The 22,641-nt window shown below is 38.2% G+C and overlaps 1 protein-coding gene across 2 annotated transcripts; it reads left to right on the plus strand.

Annotated features, from left to right (window-relative positions):
- The first annotated feature begins 522 nt into the window (after window positions 1-522).
- On the plus strand, window positions 523-21,754 carry si:ch211-230g15.5 (polyhomeotic-like protein 3). 2 transcript variants are annotated; one of them, XM_007232674.4, is made up of 14 exons: window positions 523-671; window positions 5,787-6,032; window positions 7,256-7,330; window positions 7,803-7,955; window positions 9,160-9,270; window positions 9,467-9,716; window positions 12,082-12,941; window positions 13,512-13,671; window positions 14,807-15,057; window positions 15,197-15,335; window positions 15,489-15,603; window positions 18,603-18,714; window positions 19,977-20,250; window positions 20,664-21,754. In XM_007232674.4, the coding sequence occupies exons 2-14, from the start codon at window positions 5,814-5,816 to the stop codon at window positions 20,822-20,824; spliced, it is 2,880 nt and encodes a 959-aa protein (XP_007232736.1). In that variant the 5' UTR covers window positions 523-671; window positions 5,787-5,813; the 3' UTR covers window positions 20,825-21,754. The 2 variants fall into 2 exon arrangements, with proteins under 2 accessions (XP_007232736.1, XP_007232737.1); XM_007232675.4 differs by lacking the exon at window positions 9,160-9,270 and having other exon boundaries at window positions 524-671.
- The last annotated feature ends 887 nt before the right edge of the window (window positions 21,755-22,641 follow it).

Consider the following 22,641-nt stretch of genomic DNA (forward strand, 5'->3'; position numbering starts at 1 on the left):
GCGGGAATTTATTATATTGTTAATCTATATTGTTGATTATGTAGACTAATTGTTGCAGCCCTACCTGTGTATGGAGATTCCTGAATGTCCCTTTCTTGTTTACTCTGGCATCTTGGCATGTTCATCTCCACCAGTCTTACACTCTGCTTTTGGATAACTTTATGCTGCTCCTGGTGCAAAAATTCAAGCAGTTCAGCTTGACTTGATTGGTTGTGATCATCCGCCTTCCTCTGTATTATATTACAGAGGTTTTTAATTTGGTAAAATCAAAGAAACTCATCATTTTTAAAGTGGTCTTATTTTTTTCTAGAGGTATATTGTTGTTTATGTATACTAATCGTTGCAGCCTTAGGCTGTGTATGTGTTTTTGATTCTGGGAGATTCCTGAATGTCTCTTTCTTGTTTACACTGGTTAATTATTTTCTTTTTTGTCTTTTTTATATAATTTATAAAGAATCTATATATTGTTATGATGACTGGTGTTCTGTCCTGCCCTGTAGGTCCTTCTGTCAGGCAGGCGGCGCTGTGGCAGGGTGGGCGCTGTGTGCGCAGCGGTTTGTTTTTTTCGCTCTCTACTTTTACCTTTGACGCATTAGGACATGACGGGGTTGTAAGGCTGGCGGTGGACGGTCAGTGTGAGATGGGTGATCTGCCCCGCTGACTACGGACAGGTGGGTGCAGCGGCGGTGCGAGGGAAGGCGCGCGGTCCTGCGGGGGCTGGGGTTCGGGCTCGGTCCGGGACCGACCGACCGACCGGCCGGAGGGAGGGAGGGAGGGAGCGAGGGAGGAGCGAGCACGGCTCGTGTTCGCCACCGAGCATCCCATTCTTTTGACTTTCATTTTGCGTGTGCGTGTGTGTATATGCATGCATGCATGCGTGTGTGTATATATGTGTGTGTATGTGTGCGCGAGCGAGCTCGCGCGCGCGTTGATTCGATGTTTAGGCTGCTGAGAATGCGGTGGCTATTGCATCCCTTGTTTTCTGCTTTAGCGAGCTTGCATTGCTCATGTAGCTTATATAGCTCAAACAGCTTATATAGCTTGTATAGCTAATATAGCTTATATAGCCCATATCGTTTAAATGTTATAGCTAAAAAATACCTTATCCCTGGAAGGAAGTGCAGCACGATAGAGATACAGAGAGATACAGAGAGAGATGTGCAGGGACACAGTGTCAGTGCGCGCGCGCACACACACACACGCCCATTTTTTAATTTCATAAATAAAAAAATCGTGACCGTCATCTCAGTCCGATCAATGTCAGATATCATTTGATTGACAGCCGAGAGCACCAATCAGCGCGCGCCAGCAAAGTTTACATGGGTTTTTAATGGGTTTTGTTTTTAAATAGCGTTAATAATGTCCAGCACAGGCCCTGATCTGCTGATGATCAGGAGTCACAGAGCCGAATCCCTGATCAGCGCACATATTTATCTAGGACTGGATTGGGGGACACGCTGACACCTGCTATTGGGCTACTGATGCTGCTCCGTGTGTTGCTAGCTAGCTACCGTATGTCCATTATTATGATGTGTGTGTGTGTGTGGTTAGCTAGCATAGCAGGCGATGCAACACACACACAGCACTGCTGTTTCCTCTGTATCTGCGTGCTGGTTTAGTATCGCTTTTGTTAGCTATCTTAAAAGGAGAACAAAAAGAGAACTGCTATAATAAGCCTCTGTTGTGCTTTTTTATTATCTGTATTTCTTTTATAGCTAGAGCAGCTTAATTGATCTCAGTGTTATCGACCATCCACTGGCTCGTAAACGAATAAGTTATTTTGAACCGATTCACAAATCCATTCATATCGAACTTTTCTTGTACAGTCTACACTATAGGACGCTATATTGTGAAAAAAAACCCTCTGTACTATATTAATATTGCACTGTCTGAGTCTAATACTTTGGCAAGTTTGTCATGGAAATGGAGAAACGATTAAAATTTCATTTTCATTCTTTTTCCTTTTATACAAAAACTGCACACTGTGATAACAATGCTGAAACCATATATTACACAGTCCTATTCTACACAATGTTTACAACCATGTTATAAACTGAAGGATTGTAAAAAAGTTAAGTATATCAAAGCATGTAGCATTATTAATAAATGATAAAACATTCCTGTAGTGAGTTTTCTATTTTTGCTGTTTTTGTTCACAGTAACAACAAAACCCCATTAGTGTAAACAAGCCCCAATGTCAGTGTCCTTCTTTATAGCAAATTTCACTACATTTAAAAAAGAAATGTGAAAAAAAGTTAAATATTTCACATGGATTAACTCAATCAGTTCCAAGTTAATTTAGGTTCATTGTTGTTATAATAATAAAGGGTTGTACAGCACAGTGGAAAACCATCAGGCTAAATCTCTTTGGTGCAGTAATAAATAAAGGACAACAGTGCAAGAAAACAGACATAACACAAGGCAGGGTGCATAGCCCAATATGTACAATAAATTAGGCATGTTATGAATTTTGTGAATTGTGCCAAATATAATTGTTTGTCACATAAGTAACTAATTCAAGTTCAAGTTATGTTCAAGCAATAAGTATAGTTTACCAAATAACCAAGTGATGTGTATCAAAACAGACATAATTGATAATTGGTCTTATTAAATTGTTTTCCAGTCACTCAGCCAAGGATTTAAAAATTAAAAATATTTAATTAAATTGTATTATTGCACACGCTATGATACGGCACACCCCTAACTGAGATATTAAAAAATAAAAATTTTATCAGATCTGTAACAGAAGTCAATGATCCAGAATGTCATGATACTAATAATGCACTTCAAATATCTCCATATATCCAGGATTAAAGTAAAAAAAATGATACTGTACAGATATAGTTTTTTTAGTAGATATATAATGGGAAATGGGGACAGTGTGAATTTTTCTTTTGCTAAAAACAGCAAAAAAGTAGTACCCTGATGTAATAATTAGTGGTGGGTGATATGGCATGATATGTTAGGGTATAATATTGTTTATGATATTCAAAAATGTTGGCAATATTATTGCGTACTGTACGATATGGCACACCACTACATGAGCCCCAAACTTTTCAATATGCAGTAATAACATAATACATTATTGTGGTATAAACACTGTGGAGGGGAAACTAAATAAGATATAACAATATATCTCTGTGCTGTCAACAAAATATATATTCTTACTTGTAATATTAATTTGAATGCTAGGATTTGTTTAACATTCCTTCTGTAATGTTGTTTTAAAAAAAACAGGGTTCTGTCATTAACAGTATTTACCATAATATATTATTACAAGAAGTGTTGTAATTGTTGTGCATATACAGCATTATGATTAGCAATGGCTGTTAATGCTTTTTATTCTTTAGACTGCTGTTTCTCTTCATATTTTATAGACAACCAGTGAAAGTGCCCTATGTCCTTTTTGATTGTGCTTTGCATGGCTGTAACAGCCTGTTTTGTTACTCATGTCTTTTCAAAAAAGAGAGTGAAATGTGTTGGTAATTTGTATGTGCTACTTTGTTCCAGCAGCTGAATGGCTAACCCTCAACCTGATTCATTTAAAACCCACTCATTCATTTCCTTTCGCTTACTTTATAAAGCCATTATCTGATCTGGTCTTGTGTTGAGTCGTTTGTGTCTGGACCACATTAAACTTCACTTTTTAGTCTGTATGGAGAATAGAAATTATAGCACCCATTTTCCATCAGCACTGATGGTATTAGCAGTTTTGCTGGTCCCCTGTCGCATTAATCCTTGCATGCTGAGAACTGAAATTAGATAAACTGAAATGTGGGTCATTAAAGGTTTAATGAAATGCTGAATGATTTTTCTAGACTGGCAGATCAGTGTTCCTTGTGTAATGATTGACAAAAGCAATTTGAATTGTGAGTCTAGAAAAGTCTTGCAGCCTAGGAAATCTTTAAGTTATTTAAGGATGAGAGATATGGTTCATTGTTAGTCAGCACACACACAACTATGAGGTGTTATATGTAATGTATAAGTTTTTGGAGGCGTAAACAAAAATGGCAGAAAAATGTGTGGTTTAAATCATGCTTTTCTGATATGTATACATATATGTATATGTGTATATATATATATATATATATATATATATATATATATATATATATATATATATATACACATATATATGTATATATATATGTTTGCAAGCTTCTGAGCTAAGCTAAGCTGAGGCGTAAACAAAAATGGCAGAAAAATGTGTGGTTTAAATCATGCTTTTCTGATATGTATACATATACACATCATGTGTCATAATACAATGCAATCACAAGCTGCCTTTTCAGCATTACCATTAGAAATACTACAACAACAACCAAGATGTGTCTTAATGCCTTATGAGGTCCACTATATATTTTTGTAAATTACGTGGTAACCTTGTACATAATGTAACTGCTGCAATTACAGCAATAGCAAGATACTGAAAGAAGAAATCCAACATTTGTGGATAGCATATTATGCAGATATTCTAATTCTGTGTATTTTTGTGCATATTGCGTGTTTATATCTTTCATTCCTCAGTTCCATGATTCCATCCAGGTTCTTCATTTCATGGAAATCATAGGGCCCCGCTACATGCTTTTTCCAGTATACTGTCATGGCTGCTGTGGCAGCAAATTTGCCATTGTTAAATCAACACTATTACTGTTAAATTAACTTAAATTTGCTGTGTACTGCAGGACTGTGTGTTTGCAGAGCACTGGCCGAGCATTGCCGTTTGCGTTTGTGTCCTTGCATGCTTTGGGGATTACTCAAACTTTCCATTCAACCTTAAATACTGCAGCACTGATGATCTGCTGTTGAAATGTACACAGTGTAACTTCAGCATTATTTAAGGTGGAGCGGAGAGTTGTAATTAAAAGCCAATTTCAGCTTATTAAAAATAAATAAATAATAAAAATAAATTCATAAATTAACACAGCGAAGGGTCATTTAAAAAAAGCACACTGGGAATACGAGGGTAGCGCATTGCTGTTTGTAAAAACACAAATATAAGCACAAGATCCACAGATTGTGTTTAGTTTTCATGTTCCACTGTAACATAATTACACACTACAGATTGTACAGTGGCCTAAACTGCGGTAGCTGAGAATGTTAAAGGTGCCTAAAGGACCCCAAAAGATGCTCTGCTACAACAAAACTAAGGATCGCAACTAAAACAGGCTTTAAAATCGATACTCAATCCATTAATATAATCCCTATACTTTTGTTCATATATCACAGTGTCATAATCTTAAAAATGTGCTTAAAGGCTTCTTTTAGTGTACCACAGTCGGACCCCTTTTGATTCAATAAAGATGATAGAATGTACTTGAATAGATGAACTGAGACTTTTAAAAGCTCTAAAGAATCTTAATAGAGATATTAAATAGAGATATAAACAGCCTAATTTTTGAGAGTGAATATATAATGTAATATATAGAAATTTAAGAAGAAAATATATATAATTTGCATGATGTTAATTAGTGGTGCAAGCTTCCTTTACTTTCTTGTTTTATACAAGCAAATAACCTTGTAGCTTGAGAGTTAATAGCCAAAGCCGTTTTAGAATTCACACAAGCCAGTCTATTTTAGGTCACTTCAGGTCTTGGTTTGAGGTAAGTGTGTGATGACTAATATCTCTATTACTTAGTAGCTACATTAGCTTACATTCAAAACTAAGCAGATGTCAGACACAAGACCTGACTGACATGACTGACTGGGGCGATGGGGATATTTGTAACTATTTTAAAATTTCCATTAACATAATTGACATATTCACTTCTTTAACTTCATTTCAGCTTCCAGTGTCCAGACAGTGCGGAGCAATGGACAAGGAGCCTCAAGCTAAACCCGAGCCTGCTAAGAGTGCAAGCAGCAGTGCACCGACTGCCACCACTACTACCACCATTATTACCACCACTACCACCTCCTCCACAGTGACTCCTTCTCAGCAGGCCAATGGAACTCCCAAAAGCACCCCGTCACTTACAGCGGTCACCACCTTTCACAATCAGCCTCCACCCACAGACAGGAAGGTCGTACAGGTAACTGTTAAGATCTTTCTAACTGTCCTATACACAGAAGTTACAGTCTGATACACACCATGCCATGGTCCAGAGGTTCGGATCTTATGGTTTGGTATTAATTTGGTAAGGTAGGGGCAACAAAACCTTTTTTTTACATACTAATCATATTTAGATAACATCTTTAAGACAGATTTTCAAACATTTTATGATGCTCCTGATGCTCCAGGGTCAGACAACTATTACTGTCAATGCAGGTTTCACTGGTGTGTTACTGGGTAATAACAGGCTACTTCAGACGTAGGGGATTGTAAGCAGTAAGTGCAGCAATGGGAGTTTGTGGTGCAGAAAAAGTAAACTTTCACACAGACATGAGTTTTAAGTACAGTTGCATACTCAAGATTTCATGGTTTCAGCAACCCTTCATATGATTGGTTGGCTCTCGCATGACATTTTGATGCTCTGCTTGCAGTCCTTGTCCTCATCTATCTGTATATAAGATGTGATTAATGCAACAACAGCAACATGTCACACTTCAGTCTTATTAAACATGCACATTCACACTCTCCCCTCATATCCATGGTCCTGGTTAAATTTGCTGATTGTGACACTCTTCTATTACACCCAGTTACATGTTAGCACCTGATTTTATGTGGTTTTAGAGGAAACAGAATTGTGGTAGTTAGGATAACATAATAAGATATAGTAGGAAAACAAATTGAGTAAATAGTACTGCAGGTTTTATATAATACCTACAGTGCAGATATTGCCATTGTTTTCTGTCCATTAACATTAGTGGACCTGTTGTTTTGTTTATTTTCTGGACCATAGACAGTGCCTAGATTTTGACTGCACAGAATTTCAATGAGGATTTAGAAATGATAACAGGAAGTTTGTCTGCAATGGAAACTGCAGCTCTTCATGTTAAAAAAAGTAAATGTATACCCTCAACATAACTTTCCGCTATGAATGGGGATTTTCAGAGTGCCACTGTCTCTCCCGTTTCCTTCTATCTCTGTGATAAACCTATTTTGGCCTCACTATTGACATGGAATCATGGGGTATTTCAGTAGACACCTTTGATGGATGTTCATGAGTCTTTTTTTGTCATTTCCCTCATAGCTCTTTGATCGCACCGTCTGTTTCATCTCCTCGTCTGTGCAACAAATTGAGCAACAAATCAGATGTGATCAAAGGGGTGTGTGTGTTTGTGCGGATTGTGATTTTTCGTCTATTTCTGTCAGGTCAATCTGTTCGGGGACAGGCTGGCTCCGGCCTTCTCGACTGCTGTTTCATCATCTCAGCAGACTCCGAAAGCGGTATGTGGCAACATAAGAGCTTAACGGTCTTCTCCCCCCCAGTCTCTTATCTCTCTTTCTGTTGTAGAAGGCAAACACAGTTTCTGCGTAACTTGGATTTGCATACAGAATGATCAGATCACACCCAGTGTTTAGTTGTACTTCAACATGATTAGCTAAGCTGCATCATAACATTATTCATGTTTTTTTTGTTTTGTTTTGTGAGGAAGGACTTGGGCACCAATAATTGTCCAGTAAATGTATAAGCAATAAGCCTACAGCTACAGTCTTTTTTAAGGGTGCATCAGATATTTGGCAACCAATATTATTCAGCCAAGAATGGCAAAATAATTAATATTTTAACGAATACTTTTAAAAACTTTTTTGCTTAATGGATGTTTTTTCATAGAGTTAATGGTTTTCAGTTATTTGAGCTCAATTTAACCTTTTTCTTATTAAACTCATCCAACTCTTTTTAATCACTATCTCTCAGGTCTCAGTGCCCACCATGCCAGGATCCCCATCCTTGGTCAGAGCCAACCAGAGTTCCAGCCCTACTGGCGCTACCCGCAAGATCTCCCCCCAGACTCTTCTCCTCGGAAAGAGCCCTTGCAGCCAGGCACAGATGCTCTTGAGAGCTCAGATGGTAGGAGAGCACTTCATTGTTTCACCTCTGCTTATTATTATGTGTTCTGGTCACTCGATTCAAGAATACCAGTAATAGCAGGTGACCTGCTTGTGCAAAATTGAAAAGACAATGGTTGCTGGCACTTACTGTTATACATTTTATATATTATATTCTATGATATGCACTATAACATATTGAGACACCTCCTTATTCATTATTTCTTCTAAAAATAAGGAAATTAAAAGAGTTTTTCCTAAGATTAGATTATTTGATTAGGTAGTGTGTTAGTGTTTAGTGGGCTGGTCAGCACAGGCATCTATTAGCTGATTTATCAGAGCTGGGGATATGGTACTTTCCCCCAAGCAAGTTAACTGCCCAGCGATGCTGCATCAGTTGCGGGTGGAAAAGAGGCGGTGGCTGGATTTACATGTACTTGTCTTTATCCTCATAGTATTGGAGGCATTACTAGTGATAGAGGGGTTTATATGAACAGGAATTGTGTAATTGTCTTCCAAAACTGGATAGAAACAGGAGAAAGAATTTTGAAAAATAGCAATAAGGCAGTCAGTATGGCAGGACAGGATGTAATGAGTATAGGGTATAGCATGATAGGTGTTAAAACAGCATGGTAAGTTTTCATTCAGCACAGTAGTTGTTAGTCCAGTGTGGCAGGTGTCAGCGCAACAGTGATGGTTTTGCTGTACAGTGTGCTGTGTATAGTCTCGCCTCTAAAATTGGATGGAAACTTTGGTTTACAAGGCCAGAGTATTTGAAATCTATCTGAAGTGAGTGGAGCCCTGCTTGCATGTTTGTTCCTCCCACTCTAGCTGTGCTTCCGTGCACCACTTAATCATGTTGTCTTGACTTCCTTTGTAAAAGAGAAAAAAAGGGGGGAAACTGGCATAAAGAAACCTAAACATTGACTGTTTGAGGAGCAGCATATGTTTTTGGGTCGTTTGCATAGTGTCTTACACCATAGATTGTAAAAGCTCTAACACTGGGTTTGTGGAGGCTTGTGCATGCGCATGAGTTTTCATAGCGGAAAGGTTCCTCTTTACCACATCAAAAGGTTTACTGTGAAACTCACCCTCTCACCCACACAAATACATCTGAACACGTGGGAAACGAGTGGTCTCCACTTCTAGTATGTACTAGAAGCTTCTCTTTGACCGTCTCCTTGGCTCATATCTTCTTCTTCATCTCTGTATGTCCGCTCTGGCAGTTGATTCTAACGTCTGCAGTGCGACCTGATGCACCTGTCCTCTCCTCTTCCTCCTCCTCCTCCTATTCCTCCTCTCACTCCTCCTCTTCACCCCGATTTCCCTCTTCACAGGTGAGCTCTTCACTTGATTGTGTCTAAAACTGTCCCTTTTATGTGTAAATTCTATCTTTTTTCTTACAATTAAGGCAAATATGTATATAGTATATTACTACACTGTAAGATCATTTTAATATTTTAGCACAGTTAGAGTGATTAGAGTGTGTGGTTGGTGTAACGTGACATCTGTGCTCTTTCTTTTGGGCTCCAGCTCCAGAGCTTGACACTCCGCCCTCCTCCTCCCGGCACTCTAACCATACCCCCAAACCTGCCACTCAAGTCTGCTGCCTCACGTCAGCCACCAACCCTGTCTCGGCCAAGAGCACCCACTTTTACTCTGAGGCCCAGCCCACCACCCTCTGGGAAAGAGGCAACATCCAAGACAGAGGGCACAACCCCACAGCTGCCCACACTGACACCCAAAGCTCCGCCTGTACGCCATCTTACAGTTCCACCTCCATGTAAGTCACTTTCATAACTGTCTGGTGTGCTCACAAACATATTAAAGTACTTTATATTATGTTCTGTTTGAGAAATTGTAGTGGATAAATTCATGTGACGTAGTTTAAATATAATTAAGAGCAATCATGGATAAAGAAACACAACATTTAAGTAATGTATTGATAGTAGGGCTGCTTATTGAAAAAATGACACAAACTGATTGTAAGAATTATATAGATTTTAACTCATTTTCTAGTGGTCTGATGTAACTTATACATATGGAAAAATAGGATTTTAGCTTTTTCACTTTTTAGGATCCAATTCTGACATATGTAGATAATCTTAAATCTATAACTGACATTGAATAGTCTACTAACAGGGATGGTCTGTGTTTTCTTATATATTTATTCTATCATTATTATTATTATTTTTAAATATTTTTTCTCTCCAAACCACACTGAAGTACTGAAATGTAAAACCACTGTTGGATATTGGGGTAGGGAGGTGATCTCTAAAAGGGGTGTGTAAAGAGAGGTACTTTGTGTTGGGATAGGGAAAGAATTGGGTGAGTTAGGGTGGAGTATAGTATTGGAACAGGGACCATAATTGTAAATGTATAAAATCAAAATGGAAATTAGTCTAATTGTGCCTTTACTCTGCAACTTGCACTGAAAATTGTTCTATATTTATTTAAAAAAAAGTTTAATGTTCCTCTGGTAGATATGTCAAGAACAATCAGAGTAGAATCAAACAGAAAAAAAAGTTTTTTTAAATATGACATTGCACGTCCCGCTATGGTGACGGTGATCTGATAGTACTTCTCTTTTTTATTTTCATATCGAATCATACTGTAACCGGAACTCTTCTCTAAATATTCTGTAAACAAACATGAAAAGATTAGAGATGGAAGGAGATCTGAAATTATCTAGAAAACAGTTAACATAAATAAAAAAAATAGTAAGCTAAGTTCAGTTCTCTGTTTTTTAATAAGTGCCAGCATTAGATAACTAGCTTTAGCCAACAACATTGGTGCTAGCTAGATAAACACAGTGTTTGGTTCCCTAACACATAAACTTTTAGCCAGCTGACATTGATATGAATAGCTTTATGCAGAATTGTTGAGGGCAAGGTTATTATTGGCAACTTTCTTAAGCAAATATATAATTCTTGTAGAATTTGGGCTTTTCCTGTCCTCATTCTCTTACATTGTCTCAGGATAGTCTGTGAGCAAACATGTAAGGATTAGAGATAAAGAAAAGCTGATAATAGATAGCTAACATAAGCAAAAATGCTAATGATAGCAAGATTATTTAAATTATCTGTCTTTTGCTCAAAGCTCTTCGGTTTAAATATTCTGTGAACAAATATTTTAGAAATAGAGGCTGTTGGGGCCTGAACTAGCTGGGTTAGCAAACTAAAGCAAAATAGGCAAATCTTTGCACACTAATTACAGTTCTCTGTTCTCTATCCAAAGCTCTTCAATTCCAATTTAGATTATTCTTTCAACAAATATGTTAAGAGCTAGAATTAGCTAGTTATCATAAAATGCTTTTGGTAGCAAGCTAATTACAGGTCTCAGACCTTTTAATAAGAGGGAAAACCAAAATCAGTAAGCTTTCATTAGGCAGCAGTGCTAAAGCTGGCTAGATAAACACATTGTTTGCTTCTTTCAAACATAAACTTGTTGCTAGCTGACATTCATATGATTAGTGCTATTTAGCATATGGGACAAAGTACAGTAGGCAACTTACCTTTATAAGCAAAGGCTTAATTGTTGTGAAAAACTATGTAGTAATAATGCATTCGCATTTTTTTATAATACTTTGATTAAGCATATATCAAACATGTAAAGATTTGAGCTGGAATTAGCTAACAGACATAAGCAGAAATTTATATTATAAGCAAGCTAATTACAGTTCTGTGTAATTTTAATGGAACAAAACGCCTATATTAACTAGTTAGCATTAGCCAGCAAAACTGCTGCTAGCTAAATAAACATAGTTTTAGTTTAAAAATTAGTTTTCACTGTGATTAGTGTAAACTAGCATTGATCTTATGGAATTCTTGTGGATACTTTATGTCCTTTAAATAGTATTACAGTAGCATATTTAGTATTTTAATTTATTTATTAAGATGATGGTAAAATAAAGATAGCTGTTAGCGAATTGTTTTTTTCACATTTTTTAACATAAAAACAATAAAATCTGGCAGTTGCTCTGTATATTTGATAAAATTTTACTATGAATGGACCCATAGAAAATGCTCTGTAATTAAATTACTTGTAATAAAAATATTGCCATTGCCATTTTGGGGATACATGGTTTTTGTGACCAAGACAACAAAGTTTGTGTAATAAAGTTTATTATAAATAATCTATCTTCCCAGCCCTGTACGCCCCAGCCCAGTCCCACGCCATGGCCAAGCAGAACCCGACTGCAAGCGGCAGCCTGAAGAGACCCCATAGCCAGATCAGCATCCCCCAGCACCCGTTCCCCCAAAGGCAGACTCACCCCAATTCCTCTCCAACTGCACCAAAGAAACCTCTGCCCGAACTAAAGCGCTGCCCATCCACCCAGTCCTCCCAGAGCGGGTCAGCGCAAGTCTCCACTGTGGCCATCACGGTTCCAACCCCCAGCAGATCACACCTTACACCACCCACCATGACCTTGCCCCTCAGCTCATCCTCTCCAGGTGGGTCATTACTGGCCACCAAGCAGCTACTGAGGATCGCACTGTCCTCCGCTTCTGCCCAGTGCACCACCAACGGCCAGTCAAAGACAACCACCCTGTCCCCGCCCCGTGACGTTGTCCAATCAAAGCCTCTGGTTTCTCCTGTACTGGCAAAGCCAGAATGTCCTGTCCAGTCACCACAGACTTCAAACCCACAGCTGGTGCAGTTATCACCTTCCAGACAGATGCCGGCCGCCCCCCTCATCACCGCCGTTCCCCGACTGTCCTCCCCCCAGAGAGCCTCACCTCCCTCTCCTGTTCTCCCCCTCGTTTCAACCAGCAGCAGCGTCTCCTCAGCACCTTCACAGTCTCCCCTCGCCTCCCAGAGTCCAGTGTACACAGTGGAATCATCTAAGGAACATAAAAGCTTAAAGGAGAAGAGGAAGCAGGCAGATGGAATGGAGGAAGCACCCCAAGATCTCAAACTCACATCAGCCCAAATGAAAAGTGTGGAACAAACACTGAAAAGCACCACAATAGCTCTGCAGTCTGGAGAAGCTGTGGACAAGTCTATGGTGAGTTGCACGAACATTTCAGCCCTTTATACATATATATATATATATATATATATATATATATATATATATATATATATATATATATATATATGTAGTCCATAAGCTTAGTCTTAAGAGGACATGGGCCATAGAACAAGACAACAACCCTAAACACAGTCATTCAACCAATGAATGATTATTGAAGAATAAGGTTAATGTAAATTACCAAATTTAACTCCTGACCTAAACCCAATAGAAATGTTGTGCTCAGGGAGGAAACCCAGAAACACAATAGTTGAAGAGTTGATGCTGCTTCCTCTAAGCCGATGTGCAGGACTGATAAACAGTTACTAGACATTTGGTTGCAGCTCAGTAGGTCAAACCAGCACTGCACTATAGTTTATCAAAGTTACCAAACTGTACTCCATTACGCTTTGCACAGTTTTGCATTATGCCTCATTAAACACACAGTGTTAGGGAAGAAAAAATATGTTGACCTTTATTAAAGCTACAGTGACTGTGCATTTTTTCTTCCTATATACTACATGCATTCTGTTTATGTTAAAGCCCAAGTTCTTTATCTCACAGGTCTCCAAGAGGATGTTGATCTGTACAGAGGGACTGAAGAGTGAAAACCAGATTAAACTGTCTCAAAAGTCTGAGATACACCCTGCTTCGGCTGTAGCATCACCTGCTGAACGAGAGGACCTGTGTGAAGACATGTCCACTCATTCAGACAATCACTCAGGTACATAGTGTGTGTGTGTGTTTAACTGTTGCAGAACAACAGTTTAACTTACACAATATGAACAATATGAATTGAAACCCCAACCAGAAACTGAATGGTGAACATTCATCTTGAGTGCTGTGTGTGTTTTAAAGACTGTCTAGCAATTGCACTTCCTGGTGGTGGTTTTTACATTTGGCACATTTTATTTTTACTTTTGTCCTCCTTAGTCCAGTACATTTGGCTCAGCACTCAAGGAGTTTGTTTATCAATAAGGCTTAATAAAAAAAAAAACATACTTTAGGCTGCGTTCACAGTGGCAGGCGACAAGTCACTTGTGTCATCCCTTTTTTTGTCTATTGTGGGTGTGTTTGAGGCTGTTCGCGCTATTGCAAGTGGGTGTGTGTCAGCGTGGTCGGTTAGCATGCTAGCAACCTACCTATCCAGCTATTCACTACTTTCTTTCATGCTTTATTTTTCTCCAAATTGCCCCTGTATTTGTGCAAAAATGTCTCATATAAAATAGAAAGATCAAAAACAGCAGTAATAAGCCTCTCTGCCATATTCAGAACCACCCTGCTGGGGATATGAACCAAGTACAGTAAGAATCTGAAGTTCACAGTGCAGAAGCTACAGATCTCAGACCCCTGTATCTGTGATTGGTCTGAAGAATTTGTTCGACATGCTGTAGAATGTCGCTTCACTGCATCCTAATTTGTATAAAGCTGAGAAAATCTCAATTCTGTTGCTTGTTGCTTTTTTGCTTGCCGTTTGCCGCTTGTTGCCCTTTCATGGCTACAAATCGTGCCCTACCATAGAAAATGAAAGGTCGTCTGTCACTCTGTTGCCTGCAATTGTGAACGTTGGGTTAGGAATTGTCATGACAGAAAGCAGGAATATATATACAGGCTGTGTTTTAATTGAAGGAGGTTTTAAATGCAATGTGGTGAGGCATGGTTGTTAAGGCATTACATTGTCCTGCTATTGGCAGGCCACTGCTACCGTTAACTGTAAAATGAATTATAATGGGCGAAAAAGGCTGATCATTAATGCTAATACAGCTAAATACTAACATATAGAAGTCGAGATTTTGCCAATGTCAGGATGTGTTGTGTATAAATTAATTGAAATTAGTATTGATATTGTGTTCCTTTAGCCATATCCAGCCTGTCCTCTGACCTGTCACCAGTCCAGTCCTCTGTGATACGACCATCGGATGCATCTCCTGCCAGCTGCAGCTCTCCCCCCAAATTTCCGGCAGTGTTGGACAGGCAGCCTGCCCAGCGGCCCACCTCCAGCCACACGGGACCAGCAGAAGCTCAGCACAGTCTAGGAATGTCCAAACCCCTTGTACTCACCCACTTGGTGGAGGGCTTCATTATTCAGGAAGGACTGGAGCCATTCCCGGTAAATCTCATAGCAGTTTTTTATTTAATATTAGATACGGAGAGGTGCATCATAACAGGTTGGATTAATGACCTAAAATGTTTTTTTTGGAATCACTACTTTCAGTTTTTATTATTTCATTGTAATTCCAATCTTTCAGGTGAGCCGCTCATCGCTTATGGTAGAGCCACACTGTGGTTCTGGAGTGAATGGTGTGAGTGGGCCAGATTTGTTTCCTGCCACCTCAGATCCCCCCGATGACTCCACTGACTCAGACGATGATGCAGGGGTCACAAACAGTGGGTACCATGTATCTGTTTCTCGCTGTACTTGTAGAGTTGCTCTGATATCTTTGTCTTTAAAAAGTGATGAGATTTTGGTGCATTTCTGGAAGAGTTATGTGATGTGTATTCTGTTGGGATTTAATGGGCATCTCTGTCATCTCACAATAGATGGTGTAGGAGGGGGACACAGGCTGGTGCTGCAGTGTCAGTTTTGCAAGAGGAAAGGCACTGCCCAAACGTTCCCCCGTTCCAAACGCTTCTGCTCCAAGTCCTGTGCCAAAAGGTAAGACACTCTGTAAAAACATACAATGGAAGGTTAAATGAACAAATTAAATACCTTAATATTTTGCTTTCACAGGGTGGACATATTTTCTTAAAGGGATGGTTATCCCAAGATGACAGGGTTGACAAAGAATCCTTAAACATGTTTAAATAACTGAATATTTTATGCAAATATCTAAAATAATAGCATATCTAAATACAAATTTGTGCTATTTACCAATCAATCATTTAACGTAACCAGGCACCACATGGTAGCCCCGCCTCTTCTAGGTAGTAAAGAAGTTGTGCTACACATAAAAAAGTGTTAGATCTGACATTAAATGCCCTCCTGCTGCATCCGTCCAGATTTCCTGACCTGGATACTGACAGCAGTAGATAAACACTTTTACTTCATAATTCCATTTTTTATTAAAGTTTCTTTCTTCAGTGGCTGCTTCTGCATGGTTGACAGACCACAGCAATGAACAATCTTTGTCCTGTTTTTTCTGTTTGCACATAAAACCCACCTTTCTCCAGAAATGAAAATTTCTAAAATGTATTCCTGACAATGGGCTTATGATCAAATGGAATAGATGAAGTGTGTTGCTTTTCTGTTACCAGGAAACAAACTAAGTGTACGAGAGATTGTTTACATGGTTAGATGTTTTCATCACAGCTATGACTCTATGTTTAAAAATCACACAAAGACTCTTATTCATAGCTACAATCTGGGTCAGGATGTGGTCAGAGGTGGCACTCTGATGCTTTTCCCAAGAAACGGCTGAGGTTTGGGGTGGATGATCAAGAAAAAATATATTATATAATAATATGTAATGTATTCAAATGTATTAATTTTACCCAATGGTAAAATACAAATTACATTATTGTTACTATTGTAAAAAGTGCAACAAACCATTTTTGCTTTATTTCTTAATTTTACCTCTGATAAAAAAAGTTTCTACTGTTTCTGTACACATGTGACTTAATTATTTAAAACAAAATATGACACGGTGTCTGTTTACTAGTCAATCACCACTTTAGCCCTTTGAAAACATTAAGCATCGGATGTTTCGCCTGTTTTTGTCTAATGACACTTGTGTCTGAGAGAATCTCAGTGGCTCAGTGGCTCATAGTGTCTTTGGACACCTCCATATGCAATTCATATTAAGTATGTATAAGAACTTCTGTATGTCGTGTTATTGGTTTGTATATTAAATTTTACAAATTAATTATTTTAACAGCAGTTTAATATCCAAAAAATGAAAAATATCAACACATTAACTGTCATTGGGGCAAATCAAGCAATTATAAATTAAATTGAATATATGTTACACTGAATTTGGTGCACACATGTGGTACTCCATTGTTTCAGTTTACACCACTTAACAACTATACAAATTCCATCACTTGTATTTTCTTTGTATAACTACACGCCTCATACTGAATACACAATGACCGTACAGCTTCAGAAATGTTCGCTAAGAAGTTAACTAATTGGTCGTTTTAAATTAAAATCACATTTTTTCAATCACAGGAGCTGCGATTTAAATTAGCCTGCAAGTGTGTGAGTGAAGACACAGCCTACTCTTCCAAAGACGTGTCACAACGTTGAGACACGAGTGCTGTGACGTCACCGTGTTTGTAGTTCGTAGAATGCTGGGGATTGTAGTCTTTGGTTTATAATTATATTTGATAGATATTTTAACCACTAATACAGGTTTAGGGTTTGATGGGTTAAAAATAGTGTCAGGAATACCCAGGCAGGGTGACGAGGAAAGCGGACACAAGTGCAGGTAGGGTGAAATCAATAAATAATAATTTAATAAATAAATAACAAGTAACAAAGAAACAAGTAAACACTTAAATACGGAACAGGGAGATAAATACAAGGAACAAGGGAGTGAACCAAATAAATGAAACTAGATAAACAAATAACCAATAACCAAAACAAACCAGTAAGACTAGAGAACATAAACTAAGCAAAACAAGAAGTACTAATGATAAACAAACATGGAGTAAATAAACAAAGAAACAAACGAGGTAAGAACACAAAGAAACTAGAAACTACCAAGAATAACCAAGAAGATAAACAAAACTAAACAGGGCAGGGATATATATTTACAAGGGAAAACAAACAAGAAGCTAATACTAGACAGGGAAAAACTAGGCTAGACAATAATAAATAAACTAAGCAGAAAGGAACTAAACACTAAGCAGGGAACTGGGGAAACGAGGAAGAAACAAGAAACTAGAAAACATAAACAAGAAATAAACACGGAGCAGAACTAGGGCTATGAAACGCAGAGAAACACAGAGAGACAAAACAACAGGGGAAGGTGCAAAGACCGACAGAGACAAAGTGGCAGAGGAGGGCTATTTAAAGAAACAGGAAACGCACTATAATTGGAAACACCTGGGGAAGGGGCGGAGCTACAAATGAGACAAGTGGTGGAAAGGTACTGAGACGGGAGACACAGGGGAGCATAGGTCACGTGGGGAAGTCACACAGAGACACGAGACGAGACCAGGATGTGACAAATAGTCACAATTTAAATCGCAATCACAATATTCTGTGTATTTTGACAAAATCATGCAGCCCTACTGTCAGCTATCTTTCTGTCTGAAAATAAGAATCAAGAGAGTTCTTTAGTCCTTATTAAACGTCACTGAGGATTCAGGTGCCTTAATCGTATTGTTTTACATATGCATAATAAATGGTGCAGTGATGAGCATTTTTTATGTAATGTTTAATATTATATATATTAAAATCATCCTGTGTATAGTGTGTAAAACATAAAGAGGATGTATGTTTAGATATGGATTGTGGGTTTTTATTTTTTCACATACAGCTCTACTGTGTGCCGTACTATACTGAGGAAACCCACACTCTGTCAGATATCACATGTAAGCAGCCTAGCAACGGCCTTTATCATTAGTCTGTGTGTGACCTAATCTGAGGTTCAGTGAGGTGGAACTGAAAGACAGTGTCCTCATCATCCTGCCCCATCTTCCCATCCCCAGGTTCAGTTACACCAAGCGCTTCCGTGCACTGAGACGCTGTGTGAGTGAAGGGGGGCACCGGTCCGAGTTTAATGGAGCGGGGGACGAGATTCAGGAGGAACGCTTCCAGCAGGTCAGTTCTCATCAGCAGCTCACTCTACCATGGTACCACTGGCAGAATGAACGTACTCTAGATATTTTTAAAATAGCCATTTCCAGTTTTGTTGATATTCCTGTCCACACCTGACACATCTGGCCAAAACGCTTGCATGAGCATGCTAGCCCTAAAAACAGACATTAAATTATTATTTTTATTGTTATTGTGCTGTCATGTGTTTTTATTTGTATTATGTTTATAAACTTACAAACATCTAAATAAAATAATAAAAAAAAGACAGACATCAAAACACAATGTACTGAAAAGTAGAAAACACAGAGGATCATTCCCAAGTTCCATACTACTCCCTAATAGTGAACTGTGTATCATGAAATTCCGGATAATGAATCGAAATTGAGTATTTTTATATTTTTTGTTAAAGAACAGTATATACATTTATTTATTTACACTGATTTGTACAGTATATTGAATTTTTAAATGTAGTGTTATCTGCATGTAGATGTTTAGTGTGTAGTTTGATGCCTTACTGTAGTTTACTATATAGGGAGTTATTTGAGATTCAGCCAGAAACATGCATGTTTTGGGAAGTCAGGCTTTTGTTAAAGCCCATCTGCACAACAACACTAAAATCATAGTTTTACTAATATGTTTTTTTCATTCTCTATTTTTATTTTTTATTTCTATTTTATTTTTGTGTTAATGTAGGGATAAAATGCAGTCAGAACCTTTTAAAGTTAAATATCTGTATATATGTGGACTGGGCCTTACTCTCTTTGTGATTTTGTTATAGGACTTAAAACACACAGCAGAATTTGGCAAGTGAATAACATCTACAATTGAATCAGTATGTTTAATATTTACTTGTTTAAATTACTGAGAATTTAATGCATCAACAAGGCTGTTTACCAATTTATTACACTAAATAAAATACTGTACAACAAGCCATCTGTATAGGAGTAATAATCATGTAATATGCAATTATTATTGGATTTTACATTCACTTAATGCATTTTTACTTAGTGAATGCAGCATTAACTGGAGTTATAATGTTTTCACTTGCCAAGATAACAATGTTTCCTGGGCGTCACTGTCACGTAGAGGGTGAATAAAATAAAACAAGTGTGAGTTCTTTGACATACATCTGAATGTGAGACCAGAGAGCTGTCACAAATAGAATATGAGAACGTTGAAATACACAGGGCAGGGTTACCCTTCCTTGTGTACTGGAGAGGGTTGCAGTTTGTCCCTCCCCAGCTCAGTCAGGTGATGTGTTTCAGGTGAAACATGGAGCCACAGAGCAGTGGAGGATTCTTCAGCGCCCCCCGCAGGAGGGTGAGGACGAGGCTGCTGCCCCGATGAAGACAAGGCTGCGCAGGCACACGGAACAGGGCCCACGGGAGCGAGAAATGAGGACCAGAGAGATGGTGGCAGAGACCAGGAGTGCTCCTACGTCACCTCTAGACACGGTGTCCCCTACTGACCTCTCCTCACGACCCAAACCCGCACAGTGGACGGTAGATGAAGTGTCCAGCTTTATATCCAGTTTACCAGGTGAGACTACTCAGCTTAATTTGCCTCTTTATTTCCATTTTCATTGTTTTTTCATCCTGTTTTTTTTTCATACATTGCATATTTTACTTTTACATTATGCTATTTACATTTAGATACTTTTCTTTTTTTCTTTTCTTCATTCCATATTTTCCTTTGCTTAATCCTTATTTGTATGTCATTGTTTTTTGTCTGCTTTCTTTTTTCTGTTCCATTTTGTTTCTTGTTTGTCCCCATTTTTTTCGATCTTTCTTTTTCTATTTTTTCTATTTCTATTTTTTCTATTATTCTTTGTTTCTTCTATGCGTGTGTTTCGTTTAGTGCTTGTGTTCTGATATCAGTGCTAGTGCTCTGCTGAGTGTTGTGCTGTACACACGTCACATTTTACTGAACGTCCACCCCTCTGACCTCCTCAGGGTGTCAGGACATAGCCGAATCCTTTCGGGCGCAGGAGATCGATGGACAGGCCTTGCTGCTGCTCACCGAGGACCACCTAATGAGTGCCATGAATGTCAAGCTAGGGCCAGCTCTCAAAATCTGCGCCCGAATCAACTCTCTGAAAGAGGGAGGGAGGTAAAGAGACAAAACGCCGGATGGAAGAAGGAGAGACCCAAAAGGATAGGTTTGCCCTATGTGGACGATCAGAGCACTTGCCAATAGAATAGAGCCATTTTGTGCACTTTAATCTTAAGAGATTTACGCGATAAAAGTCAACGTGTTGAGATAACTTGTGTGTATTTGCTTGAACTGAGCTAGCATAACATTACAGTAGCCTACCAGTAACCTTAGCCTCTGTTTGAAAGCATGATAGCAATATAATGGTCTCTTTTCCGTGAGCATAATACAAGATCTATACACAGTCATAGTAGGAGGGAAATGTTTGTGTCTGCTTTTTGTATGGGTTCTCATGATCAGGGTCGTCGAGTTTCTATTTTTCACCGCAAGGAGAGGATCACTTCCTGTGTTCTGTGGAGAAAGCTAGAAAAGAATGGAAGTGCTATTATCGTGAGCATGTCCCATTGTAGATATTTTCTTATCGTACTGTATATGTGTACATGTATAACGATGCAGTGCTCTGTGTGTATAAATCTATACAAATGTTTTGTGAAGGATTTGTAATATTTAATATATTTGTCTTCTAAGGCTTTAGCAATTACAAATGCAAGTGATTTGAAATTTTTAAAGCATTTTTAAATGACGTTTGACATGCTGACAAGATTAAATAGGCTCAAAGAAAATTTTATGACTTTTCTCGCTCCAACGGAACTGTGAAAATCCAAACATGTCAACAGTGTGTCTCAGCGCAGAGAACAACGTGTGGGTACCTAAACGCAGTCTCACCCAATCAAGGTACAGCAAAGGTGCCTTTTCTGACATGGAGACCTTATGAAACTGCTGTAGGCATTGTACTATATAGTGTCATCAAAGTGTTGTTTGTCATTGTTACATTACCTTTCTCGTGCCATTTTTGATTATTTAATTAAACAAACTACATTTTGTTACTGAACCTTGGAAGTTTTTTTTACTGTGTTATTGCTTTTGTTTGTGATTTTAGGATTGTCTCTATTAAGACACATCAAAATAGATACAAAATTATGTTTATACTGTAGATGTTGTAACAGTGTTTCATTTAGTCAACAGTGCAAAAATGAGGTCAAATATTGAAGTTGGATAATTTTGTTTTGGATTAATAATGGTTTAAAAACATTTTGATCGGTTATGGAAGTAGGGGAGGTCTCTTATTTTATTTCCTTTGTGTTGTTTACCTATTATTTTTTTCTTTGTGATTTTCATTTGTTGCAATATTTTTTTTCAGTAGTAGTGTTGAAAAGGCAAAATTATACTAATTTATAAAAAGCAAAAAATATATATATATATTTGTTTAGAATGTTGAATTGTTTAGGGCCCCATACTATTATGCACCCTTTTTGTTGGCACCCAGATTAAGCTATATATCCACTAGAGGGCAGTTCAGAGGCAATTTTGCAACAACAAACATGGCGGCATGTAATAATGCACGTTGTACAGAACGATTATAGAGGCAGGAGTGTACAAGGCTGTAAACAGTGTAAAAAAAAAAACAGAGATTCTTCTTTGTTGTGTCCATATGGCAATGGTGATGTTTTGCTTGAACTATTGGCTAAACCGTTTACACTATTTTCATTGTTACTGCTCTGTTCTGTCTATATTTGTAAGCTTTCAGAGAATGTGCACAAACACGGACGAAATAATGCATGAGTAGAGTCAGAAAGCTTGGCCTGTATCAGATTCTATATTTGACATTAAGCATAACTGAGCTTGAGGCCCAACTCACGTAAGTTGAATTTCATTGCTTCTAACACATTAATAGAGCTTGTCTACATATGCACTCAAATTGGCAAATTTTAACACATT

The sequence above is a fragment of the Astyanax mexicanus genome, chromosome 1 (genome assembly GCF_023375975.1).
Source record: "Astyanax mexicanus isolate ESR-SI-001 chromosome 1, AstMex3_surface, whole genome shotgun sequence".
In the NCBI taxonomy this organism is placed as follows: Eukaryota; Metazoa; Chordata; class Actinopteri; order Characiformes; family Acestrorhamphidae; genus Astyanax; species Astyanax mexicanus.

Coding starts and splice junctions, on each gene's coding strand:
- si:ch211-230g15.5 (XM_007232674.4), top strand. CDS start 5,814: ATGGACAAGGAGCCTCAAGCTAAACCCGAGCCTGCTAAGAGTGCAAGC. Junction 7,331..7,802: donor CTCAGCAGACTCCGAAAGCG/GTATGTGGCAAC, acceptor ACTATCTCTCAG/GTCTCAGTGCCCACCATGCC. Junction 7,956..9,159: donor TGCTCTTGAGAGCTCAGATG/GTAGGAGAGCAC, acceptor CCGCTCTGGCAG/TTGATTCTAACGTCTGCAGT.